The sequence below is a fragment of the Struthio camelus genome, chromosome 1 (assembly GCF_040807025.1).
Source record: "Struthio camelus isolate bStrCam1 chromosome 1, bStrCam1.hap1, whole genome shotgun sequence".
In the NCBI taxonomy this organism is placed as follows: domain Eukaryota; kingdom Metazoa; phylum Chordata; class Aves; order Struthioniformes; family Struthionidae; genus Struthio; species Struthio camelus.
Window position 1 is genome coordinate 98,052,977 of NC_090942.1, and position 12,164 is coordinate 98,065,140.

At 44.3% G+C, this 12,164-nt stretch overlaps 1 protein-coding gene across 3 annotated transcripts in view; it reads left to right on the top strand.

The window, feature by feature from the left end:
• Window positions 1-10,016: 10,016 nt before the first annotated feature.
• The window catches only part of DCBLD2 (discoidin, CUB and LCCL domain containing 2), a 46,735-nt gene continuing 44,587 nt past the window's right edge, over window positions 10,017-12,164 (top strand). The window contains exon 1 of one of the 3 annotated variants that reach the window (XM_068960210.1): window positions 10,017-10,360. In XM_068960210.1, the coding sequence (XP_068816311.1) occupies window positions 10,243-10,360 (118 nt within the window). In that variant the 5' untranslated portion in view covers window positions 10,017-10,242. The remainder of the gene's footprint in view (window positions 10,361-12,164) is intronic. The other 2 variants (XM_068960190.1, XM_068960200.1) reach the window with 2 other exon arrangements.

Sequence of the window (12,164 nt, forward strand, 5' to 3'; positions counted from 1 at the left end):
TATTCCCAGTGTACCTTCCCCTGTGTAAGCTGAGTCTCAACTGTGACATGAAGCAGCTTCTAACCTAAATCATCACCTTCCAGTTGACTGGACCCTTCCCCTTGAATACAAATTTGCAAGTGAGAAAGCTATGGAAAGGGTCTAGGGGTAGAGAGAAGAAGCACCCTGAACAGAAGGGCACTTGTTCCCTCTGCCACTTCAAGTGACTGCCTTCCTTGCTGTCCCCATGCATTCATTTGCATAATGGGGGTGATCATCTGGCTGTTATTGCAGCAGATTGAATGTAAATCAGTTACTGACCCGTAAAATACATCCTAGGGAACTCTGAGTGCGCTGGCATACAAATGAAGGTCTTAGTACTGCCTGGGGATGCTGGAGGTGACAGAAGAAATATATTAGTGTTGCTGGTTGACTCTTACTGTTACAAACTTGTATGGGAGGCTACAGGAGGATTTCACAGTCTTGGTGAACAAAGGGGTTTTTTTAGTTCATCTCCCTTTTTCTGTTATTGTGAAGTTGTTTAAGAGACTGGGCCCTGGGCTTCATATTTCAGTGTAGAACTCACTGCCTTTTGGGAAGTGGTAGAAGTGGTTGGTTTGGTGGGAACTGGGATGCTTTTACATCCCAGTTTTTGACACCCTCTCGAACTGAATTGGATTCCAAGCTGCGACATTTCTGCTTACATTCAGATATAATCATGTACTTAATTGTATTATTTTAAGCACTAAACCAAGTGAAAAGACCCTCCTGATCTGCAACGTTTTATTGAGCTAGTCTATGTAGCATATGTTCCTGTTTTCTCAGATAAGACACTATTTTTCTTCTCAATGTAAAAGTGTCTGCAGGCTTATATTCCTCACATTTAGGAAGAAACGAAAAAGTATCCACTACACGCCTACCCAACATTTTTGACCAGGATGCCTTACCTTTTGTCTGTGCTAGAGAGGGCTAGGACTCCATGCCTCCTCTGTCACATTACAGACTTGTTGCACATACGCACTCAGTTCAGTCTGTCCCAGGAAAAAGGCACGCATGCATGTCGCTGTGCCTCCTTTCAGGAAGCCTGACGGTTACTGCTCTAACCTTCCGGTGTTCAATACGGTCATCCTTGAGGAGATCTGATCCTCTTAGGTGCCCCTTTCTCTTGAAGTTTGCCCATAAAATACGATTTAGTGCACCTAGCCTTCAGCAGCTTGTACTGAGAGAATGCTGCAATAAAGGAAAAAGAGATTTCTGTACGGTGCCAGTTCTCCAACTTAGCATCTCTTTTCCTCACATCTGCCACAACTGGCTGTCCAAGTTCTTCATGATCCTCTCCAAAAAGGTTCTCACTAGCATTCATATAACTTACATCCAGTCCCAGAATGAGAGCTTGATGCTACCAGGTCATCTGTTCCTATCATGTGCAGAAACTAACATCTTCCTCATTTTTTCTTCAGTCTTGCATGAAGTACATTGGGGCTTGTGTTGGCAGAGAAGCTGTGGTGTTGTGCTTTTACAGGAGTGCATGTTGTTTTTGCCTCATACATCTGCAAACAGAGGGCTGGGGAACTGAGTTCTGCCAGTCATAAACTTTCAAAAAATATTAGGGCCCAAAACACAGTGGTATTTTTAAAAGATGGAGGAAGAGGGATGGGGAGTCTTTCTTCTTTCTTCATTTTTATCAACCTTTTAGGTTGATTTGGGCCATATTTAAAAATTCTTTCAACAATCATAATTGCCAGAAACTCACTCTTCTATTCAAACTTTTTTCTCTTTTTTTTCTCATTTGGATTTTGATCTTTGAAACTCTAGCTCAGTCATTGCTCGCCAACATCCTAATGCTGGCAACAACACAGAACAGCACAAATTTCCTGGGATTTATAGTCACTGGCAATGCTGTTTTCCAAGGAGAAGCATTAGCCTTGTGCCTAAAGGTTGGACTATATATAGAACAGCCCTATTTAGTCCCTAAATTTGATCATATGCTCTCATTTTCATGTATGTCTTTACTAATATAGTGTAATATTTCTTTTGACGTTTTTACTATTTTCGGCCTTCCCTCCATTTAAAGTTACAGTTCTCTGTTACTTCAGTTAAAAGATGCACCAATTTATTTGAATTGAGTCATTTTGTCCTACAGTTCTAGCTTCATATTTCTTCAGCACCAAATAGTGAGGGCTGTCCACCAGCAATACATTACTTAAATCTATACAAAATATATAATCAGCTTTTATCACTGATCTGGTGTTCCTAGGCTTTATTTTCTCACTTTGATTCTCCCTTTCACTACAAATCATTTTACTCATCACAGTACTGATGCGGTTGCAGCTCAGCCCAGATCACTTTGCTTTGGTGGGACTGCAATCAATCAGCCAAAAAAAAAAAAATAGGCTGCTGTCCAAATTCTTTATCTGGAACAGACAGGGCTGATACCAATATGTTCATGGTCTGATTCACAATTTTAAGAGCAGACAAAATATAATCTCTTGAAAAACTGAACTTCTTTGCTACAGAGATTACTAATCTCATCTGCAAAAACAAAAGCATGCCTTCACTTCTGAAACAGAAGATTTTGCCTGATGTTCTACCTTTTCGACCTTAGCTTCCGGATACTGTTTTAGCAGCGCCCAGATTGTAACATCATAATCTTACCTCAAGTTTGTGCTTACATCTGAGGCTCCTCTGCAGACAAACATTAGGCACAAACATAACTACAAAATGTTAAGTTGTCGTCTGACCTTGATGTATGGATACCGTATTTTCTTTAGTTTGGGAGTAAAGACTTGAAACATGCAGCACTTCATTCCCTTCTTTCACCCTCATCAAAAGGCCTAAAAATGTGTATGAAGGTTATCTGTTCTCTTACTCATTTTCCTAATTTCATAAATGTGATCAGCTCTCTACAAGCATGTAAATATATCAGTAAAAAGCTTCATCTTGTGGGGAGCTAGAAGTCTAATATTTCTCTAGTTAGCACTAGTTGGTGAATTGGAAGCAGGAATCAGCGTATGACTCAACCTGGTACAATGACTGAAAAAAATCAGAGGCAGGAATGCATAAAGATGCCGGCAGTGAAGAGGAGTAGAGGATATAGGCAACATATGGAATTTGGCGAAGGTGCACTGCGCATGAGAGATTGTTTCAAACAATGTTTTTAAAAAAGAAGCAAAGCTAAGACAGAAAACTAAGGTCCTGACAAAAATTCTAAATATTCAAAAGAATGTAGAGAACAGCAGAGTAGAAAGAAAATAACAAAGGGCTGTAAGGAAGTAACTGAGCCAGCAGACTCATGGATCCTGATTCAGCAAAATCCTTACAAACTTAAGTTTAAGTGTGCTCTCCATTTCCACGGGAGAGAAATCCGTTATTAAAATCCTGCCTGTGATTAAGTGATAAATTAGTCCTACAGTAATCACAGTCTCCTCCTTCAGCTTTCATTGAACCGTAGCATTCACTTCATCCAGGGAATTTAAGCTGCTCGGTATTTCAAGATACTGCTTTTTTTTTTTTTTTTAAGAGTACCAAACCCATAATTACAACATACAATTCCTCTTTAACATTTTTCTGACTGTTTTTACTTGAAGGATCTTAGTAGCCCTGGGCATTGATCCAATAAACATGAACTGATTCAAGGGCAGAAGACAGTCTGAAATCCTGCCTAATATTTTCCTTCTCTATGTTACCATGTTTAAATAAACAAAAATAGTTTATTTTTTTCCCCAGCATCTTTGAATTGTTTCACATTTACAATGCAATAAAAATGTAAAAGAAAATTGCTCTTGGAATTTATGATGCCAATTTTCCCCTGAAAATGACTTTTAGGCCCAGTAAAATTAACAGATGTTTCTTGCCGAAATAACCCAGAACTAAATTTAAAGTGGCTTATTCTCATTTAAAAACACAAAACAATCATCAACCAAGTAACTGTAGAGCATCAAATAAATGTCCTTTACATCCAATTGTGAAGTGCCTATCTAAAGTAAATTAAAAATTAATCTTGGAAAAACTATCATAGTGGTTTTTAAATGTGTTTGTGAGGATGAGATTAATTACATCCATTGATGGGAATAATAAACAATCAATACCCATTTTCCTTTCTGAAAGGATGAAATCAGATCCACTGGGCAACTAGGGCTTTGTTGTTGTTGTTGTTCTTAAAAAAAATCAGTATAATAGGCAGTTAACATGGGAACAAAGAGAAAATGAGAATGGAGGGAGGACTAGAAGGATTTTTACTGAAAACCATGGCAAAAAGTAGAACTGCAAAAGGAGATGGAAATGAATAAACAGTAATAATGAAAGTTAAGACCTATATCCTGCAAACTTTTGTCCCCACGCATTTAGCTATTGCCACAGAGCATACTATGGGATTCTGGAAGTGTTTGCAAGATCGGGCACGAACCATTCAGCGTGGCTGTAGATTAGTAGTGACTTCAGTTAATAAAATAACACTTGAAATGTCATATAAACTCCTGAAGCTTCAAAGATGTTTCCATTCTTTAGAACTCATGGTAAGTTATATTATTCACCATTCTTCATTGTTCTTCTTTGGATTTTTAATGAAAAATGCTATGGAAATATTTATCAAAATGGGATTCCCAAAAAGCAGGATTATGGCAAAGGAAAAAGATAACCATTTCAACAGTGGCTTCAGTACTGTTTTAATTCAATTACTTTAACAATTAAAAATGAGAAATGAGTGGGGTTTTGTTCCAGCGATGTTGTTGTTGCTGTTAAGTTATAAAGCAATGTTTCAATGAATAATCCCTTTATATACTATGAAACCTGGACCGTTTTAGAGGTGGCGTGTTTTTTCCGTGGCGTATGTCAAAGCAGCCTGCTGAGCTGGGTTCAGTTGTTCGTGAGCAGGCAACAGGACACTTAATGTCTCCACTTTTAGCCAAAAAAGCTACTAGTCTTATGAACGCAGAGATTAAACCATTCCTGTAGCATTAAATGATCTTTTCAGAGTGTGATCAAGACATCCCTATATTGTGATAAAAAAGCTTGCTTTGTCAGTATACCTGCTGGATGGTTCATAGTGTCCAGGACTGTTTATTTAATTAACAGCTTTACAAGAATACTAGGACAAACTAATAGAGCAGAAGACCTTATTCAGGCCCTCTGCCCTGGAGTGAACTTTACTCTTAGTAAACTCTTGGTAAATACTGAAAAACATTTGGTCTAAAGAGAATTCTGCAGTTTAATTTAATTGTAAGTATTACATGCTTAAAATTATTTGCATACTTAAATATGTTTTCTCAGCAGACTGCAAGATCAAACCTATATAGTGGATTTTTTAAAAAGCACTTCTGCAAACTTAATGTGCAATAGACACGCTTTTGTCTCATGTTTTTCTGGTGTTAAGAGCTCTAAATTCATCAGCCAAATTTCACTATACTGCCACTGCAGCTGTAATCTAAACAACTCTAAGATAACATTTGATGTACTCATTAGGCAAATAACATAATTCTTTTGGCTGGAATCCCATCATAAGCACTGGAGTTTGTTTTCTGAAAAAGAAGTAAAGTGAACTAATAATAACCAGCGAAAAACGGCGAACCTGAGTATGAATCTGGACTTGGTCACGAGTGATTATCTGGGAGCAGTTCTAGTAATAACTTTCCAGGTGTCTGCTAATATCAAAAAGGAGACCTACTACCCTGAGATGCCGGTATAGCACTTCTATTAGCTTGGTGGGTGGGCCTTTATACTTATTGTCACCGAACAAATCTGTTGGCATATGTGAGATTTAAAGCTTTACAGCTTAAGGGATAAGAAAATGGAGGCAAAAAAGAGTGTTAATGTGGTGAAAGAATTCAATAATTTATCTGTTTTAAATGTATTATTCCTTTTCTTCAAGTGCAGAAGAATCAACTTTCTCAGAATAAATCCTTATTTCAATTAGAGAACACAGATAAGAAACTACAGAAACTGGAGAACAAGAGATTTTTTTTTTTCTCGTTCAGTACATCCGCTGTCAGTGCAGGAGTCTTCCTGATAGTATGCTATCTAGTACTTTAGAATCAAAGAGTCATAATTTAGGTCAGAGGGGACCTCCAGAGGTTACCTAGTGCAACGCTTGCTCAAAACAAGTCTGATCAGATCAGGTTGTTCAGGTCTGAGTCCAATCGAGTCTTGAATGCCTCCGAAAATGGAGAGTTAACAACTTCTCTGGGCAACCTGTTCCAGTGTCTGACTACCCACCCCCCTGGTGGAATTTTTTTCCTATTATCTCGAATATGGAATTTCCCATGTCCCAACTTTTGTCTCATTTCCTCTTGCGCTATCGCTGAGAAACTCATCTCCGAGAAGAGTCTAGCTCCATTTTCTCTGTATCCTCTGATCAGGTAGTTATAGATAGCAACAAGGTCTCCTCTCAGCCTTTTCTTCGTCAAGCAGAAGAGGTCCAGCTCTCTCAGCCTCTCCTCGTACATCATATACTCCAGCCCCTGTCTGTCTCCGTGGCCCTCCGCTGGACTCCCTCCAGTATGTCATTATCCTTCTCGCACTGTGGGGAACCCAAACCTGGACACAGTACTCCAGATGTGGACTTACAAGTGCTGAGCAGAAGGACTATTTCACTGGCCTGGTTGGCCCTGCTGGCCCTTGGGCTTCTCCGTAATACAGCCCAGGATGCTGTTGACCCTCTTTGCTGCAAGGGCACACTGCTGACTCATGTTCAACTTGCTGTCCACTACGGTCCCCAGATCCTTTTCTGCAGAGCAGCTTCCTAGGCAGTCAGCCCCCTAGCCGGTAACGTGGCATACGGTTATTCCCTCCCTGATGCAAGACCTTGCACTTGCCCCTGTTGGACTCCATGAGGTTCCAGTCAGCCCATTTCTCCAGCCTGTCCAGGTCCCTCTGAATAGAGCCCTGCCCTGCAGCTGAATGGAGCTTTTGAAATGCAATAACAGAAGGAGCCAGGGTGGGAAAGCAGCACTGTGGACCGGAAGTCTCTCAAGGGAAAAGAGTGAACCAGGTGGAGGTGATCATTTCATTTACTTCTGGAAGGTTCTACTAACGGGAAGGAAACATTGCAGAAATGTTTGGTTGGCTAAGCATTCTTACATCAGCATTAAGAAGTCAGTTTGAGCTTCTGTCCTACTCTCTTGAAAGGAAATTATTTGTGTTCATTTCTTAATATTTGCTGGCAACTAGCCTCATGATACTGATATTCTATGATACAGGGTTTACATTTGCTTTCCAAAACATTTTAATTTGGTATCTTTTTTGATTGAACAACAGGGATAGTTGTAAGTCACAAACTGAAATGTAGTCCTTACATACTGTTTCCCCAGGAGGAGATGCCTGGGAACCCTTACAGCCTGAAATGTGCAGTGCTGTGCAACTGGTTTAATTAAACTTGTTTTGTGCTGAAATCTTCTTAGAAGAAGGAAGATTCTGAAACTCAGGGAGACCATCTGGATTTATCTAATTCTTCGGATATTTCTGTGGTGTAAAAAGTAAGTGTGTATTAAGACAAGCCATCCAGACAGTTGCATTGCCAATGGAACGATGTACCTAATTCTATAGAATCTACAAATCTTTAAGGCATTTAGAGTGAGAAGCATTCATATTTTGCCACCACTTCCATCAGGATACTGTTCCCTTTGCAAAATAAGTATCCTAGGGCTCCACATAAAGCATTTGTGGTCAGGGAATGTGGCTTTGGGACAAACTTCCAAGACAGATTAGGCAAATCTGGGAATTGCTACGAGTTTTCCCATCCCTTTTAGAAATCAACTCCTTCACAAATCCAAATATCCTGTTCACATAAACAAATGAAAACTTTTAGAACTGCCAAATCCAGCTAACAAAATACCACACGCAGCCTCCACAACAGACAATAACACAAGACAAAATCTGTATCAGGTCAGCCAAAGACTGTTATTGATTTAGGTGTAACATGTTTAGATGCTCCTGTTAATGCATGGCAGTAGTAAGCCACAAATTACCCAAGGAGTGATTTTTCCAATACACCACAAATACCGCTAATGATTAGTGATCTTAGGAATGTGCTCTCTGTAGTACAGAAAGGATGTTATTGTAATGATATAACTGCTTCACGTGACCTGTGGTACCATCTTCTGTGTCTGGTGAGTGGAACAAAAAGGAACGTATATAAATTACTTTTGATTCATCTTCCATTATGTGTTGCCGAATGTCTTGGTAACTATCACATCTTACAAGCTGACTTGAAAGAGCCTCATCTGAGATAGCTTTCCGTTGTCTTCAGCTTCACTGGTGTCTCTTCAGGTGTTGCTAAAAATGTATTGAAAGGGGAAAATACGAAACTTCCTAAAATCCTTATGCTGAAACATTCCCTGTGTATGAAAGAAGCCATCTTCTGTCAGCTCTGGCACGGCTGCGGGGCCAAAAAACTCACAAATGTGCATCATAATTTGGCTGTCTTTAGTCTGAGTAACAAAATCTATTCTGAATTCTTCCATGATTTGACACAAAAGGTATCATGGACATGCTCATGAAAGGCCAGATAGCACCCTGCATGTTTCTTGGTGAAAAAGCCTTAATGACCCTAAGCGTAGACTTGAACATAGTTCAGTTTTCATCATCTTAACAAAAAGCACTAATCTTAAAATAATGGGTAAATGTGATTTAATTACTTCTCCAAGCAGCTCTGTGCATTGAGTAGGACTGATTCCTGAAGAGCCTTTTCCTGCCATCATACACCCCACTGTCCAGGACAGCTTTATCTCTTTCACAGCGCGGTTTGGGACAGGGAGTGGAGAACACTTTCTACCTAAGACAGTTTTACACTGGCACCACTGAAACTGGAGACACCAGGACACGGGTTGACTTGCAACAACCCTTTCACAGCACAGAAGACGAATCCATTAGGTCTGTACGATTTTTGGAAGCTGTGGTCTCCCAAATCCCATCTACCTTGCTGTGAGAAAGCCAGGTCAGCAGAGGGTTGATAAAAGTTTCAATTCTGAGGCTGAAAGAAATGTGAAATGAAGTCTGTAGGGGTGCCTCTCGCACCCTTCCTCTCGGCCCTCCCATCTTGCTGGGAAGGGGCACGGCTGGGGCGGAAAGCGAGAGTATGGAAGTGTGAACATGCAACATTTCATCCACGTCCAAAGATGACATTTATCTCATCTACCACTGAAAAATATGTAACGAGGGCACTCGTGCCCTTCAGTGATGATGACAGTACTATGAAGCTGAATCTTTTATCCTTTTATCCTTTATGCTTAGGGTGCTTCTCCCCCCCCCCCCCCATATGCTTTCATGACAACCTAGGGGAACTAATTCAGTATGAAACCACCTACTGTAAGTCTTTCCAAAAATAGTATTTGGCCATTTTGTCGTGATTATAAGACTTGAAACTTTAATTTGTGAACAGTATCTAGTCTTCGAGGGCGATTTTAGCCTTCTGAGGCAGGCCTGCCCAGTTACGCAGTGTAAATGCTCTAGAGGTGGAGGACAAGTTTAAGAGCTGAAGTTGCAACGTCTTGAGAATCGTTAGCCAATCTCTTGCTTTTTCAGAGCTGAAATCGTAATGTTTATGCGCGGCGACCGCCAACACCAGTCCATTCTGCTTCATTAGCAACACCAGTACGTGCGTTTCCATGGAGTTTTATTTTTCCAGGCAATTTTGTTTCAGTTACATGTCTGCTTTGGAAGGGGGGGGGGTAGAGGGGGAGCGGGGAAAGAAAAAGGTAAAATATTCTTGGTCGAATTACAAAGGAGACTAGGTACAGAGGAAAGTCAGGGGTAACCCGCTGGCGGGGTGAACTCCTGACGGGATGAGTTTGGGTGCGGTCAGCCGCGGAGGGGCAAACCCGCGGGAGCCCAGAGGCTTGGTGCTTTTGCGGGCCGAAACCGGGGCCGGTGCCGGGGGCTTTCCCTGCGCTGCGGCGCCGAGATTGGGGGGAGGGGGGGAGAGGAGGCTGGGGCCGGGGCCGGGGCCGCCTTGGCGGGCGGCGCGCGGGGGCGGCAGGAAGCGGGGCAGCCCCGCAGCCGCCGGGGGGCCGAGCCGCGCACCCGGAAGCGGTTGGGCCGGTTGCAGGGGGCGGTTGGCGGCGGTTGGTGGCGCGCGCCCGCCCGCCCGATCGATCGACCAACCAGCCAACCGACCGCTCGCTGGCTGCCTCGCTCGCAGGCGGCGGCGGCGGCGGCGGAGCAGCGCAGGGCAGAGACGCGGCCCGACCCGGCCCGGTTCGCCTCGGCTCGGCCGCCCCCGCAGCCCGCGATGCCCTCGGAGCGCCGGCCGCGCTGGCCACGCCGCGGGGCATGGTGAGCCCGGGGCGGCCGCTCCCCGCGGGGATCCGGCAGGCGGCCTCGCTGCTCCGTCTCAACCTCCTCCTCCTGCTGCTGCCGCTCCTGTGGGGCGGCACCGGGGCGCAGAAAGGTGGGTGCGGGAGCCGGGCGGGTGCGAGGAGCAGCCCCCGTGGGGCTCTGCTGCGGCCAGGGGACGCTCCCCCCCCGCCCCGGTCCCCACCCCCAGCGTGTGGCCCCGCAGCCCGAGCCCCCGCTGCCCTGCAAACAAAAGGCCAAGGGGCAGCCCCGCTCCTAGAAACCGCCCCCCCCCGGTTCACCCCGAGTGCGGGGCGGCGGCGGCGGCGGCGGCGGCGGGGGGGGGGGTCCGCCCCGGCCTGGCCGCTCGCCCGGCCGCGGGGGCGTTGGCGGCGACGGGGCTGCAGGCGGGGTGGGTTGGGGGGGGGTCGCCTCTCCGTGTCCCCGGGGGCTGCGAGAGGTGGCGGAGAGAAGCGCTGGGCCGTGGTGGCGGCGGCGGGGTCGGGGCGCGGGGGCGGCCCGAAGGCGAAGGGAGGGGGATGTGGGTCGGCTCTGAGGCGCACCTCGCCCCTGGGGGCTGCAGTGACCCCCCCCGGGGGTTTCCTCTCGTGAAGCGGTACGAGGCGGGAGGCAGGCGGAAGGGTGATGGTGCTTGCCCTGAAAAGAAGCTTCAAGCATAGGTAGAAGTGCGTGGTGGGGCGCGAGTCCAGAGTCTGCGGCAGAGGGGGGATTTGGGTTTAGAGAAGCTGGTGAGATTTCCTCTCCTCTGGTGGAATCGCTGATGAGGCTTCAGCGCGCTGGAAATTGCAAGGCAAGATTGGGTCGCTTTGTGGCAGGAGAACAGAGGATGCCGCAGTAGCTGTCACTTTGATCATACGCTTGGAAGAAAGTGGTGGAAGTGAATGTTTTGACAGCATCTTGAAACTTTGTGAGGGTTGGGAAAAGATATTTTATAGTCTTCAGTTAGACTTGCGTCTTGCACACGCCTGGCTTCATTTCAGAAACTCAACTCTATTTTCATACAGTTTTCTCTTTCTGTACATCTCAAAAAGAAATGAAAACCCATTTAAATGACACAAAAGCTGCTCTGGGCCTCACAAATATGTGTGCCATACTGTTAAATGTATATTTTAACGGACTCCTTGAGTGGAAAAAGATCAGAGAAGTGTCCTTAGAACAAACTGGTCACATTGTCTTGCCTTTTCATGTTATTTCCAGCTAATTGCAGGTAATTTTTTTGGTATGTTGCTGTACATATACAAATCTAATGCTAGAAAGCAATTGGCGTACTTGTCATTTATTTTTTAAATCTGTAATGGAGGAGGAGAAGACCCATTTGTGACTGAGAGGCAACTGGGCAACTTGTATTTTAACATGTAGTCTTTTGAAAGCCGCTGCTAGATGCGTCAGGCGGCAGCAGCAAGGTATTAGTTCAGGCTACAGGAGTGTCACGCTCTTGGTCGTATGGTCTGGATACTTGCGTTGCCCTGACACTGCTCTGACCCCTTGGTGAGCACACTGAGTTTGTTATTCTAGCAGAAAACTGAAATAACCCAGAGGAAAGAGGGGGGGAAAAAATGAGTAGTTTTCTGCCCGATGAGTGAGTCGAATTGGCTCAGTGAGAGGTCCGAGGTGTACTAAAGGGGGTGGAACCATGCGCCAAAGGTTGGGACCGTCCTGCAAAGGGTCAGCAGGCTTTTAGGTATGCTGTTCACTTTATCTTTCTGTACTCTGGGAAACTGCTGAAGAGCCCCTACCCAGCATTTCAAGTTTACAGTGACACTCTAGTTAATCCTTAAAACTTGCTCAGAAGTCTCATTTTTGAGAGGGAGTGGAACTTTTTTATTGACAAGCTTCATTCAATTTGGCAACAAAAAGCAGAGCTTGTTTTAAGGTTAGCGTCTCTGTTGTTGAATACA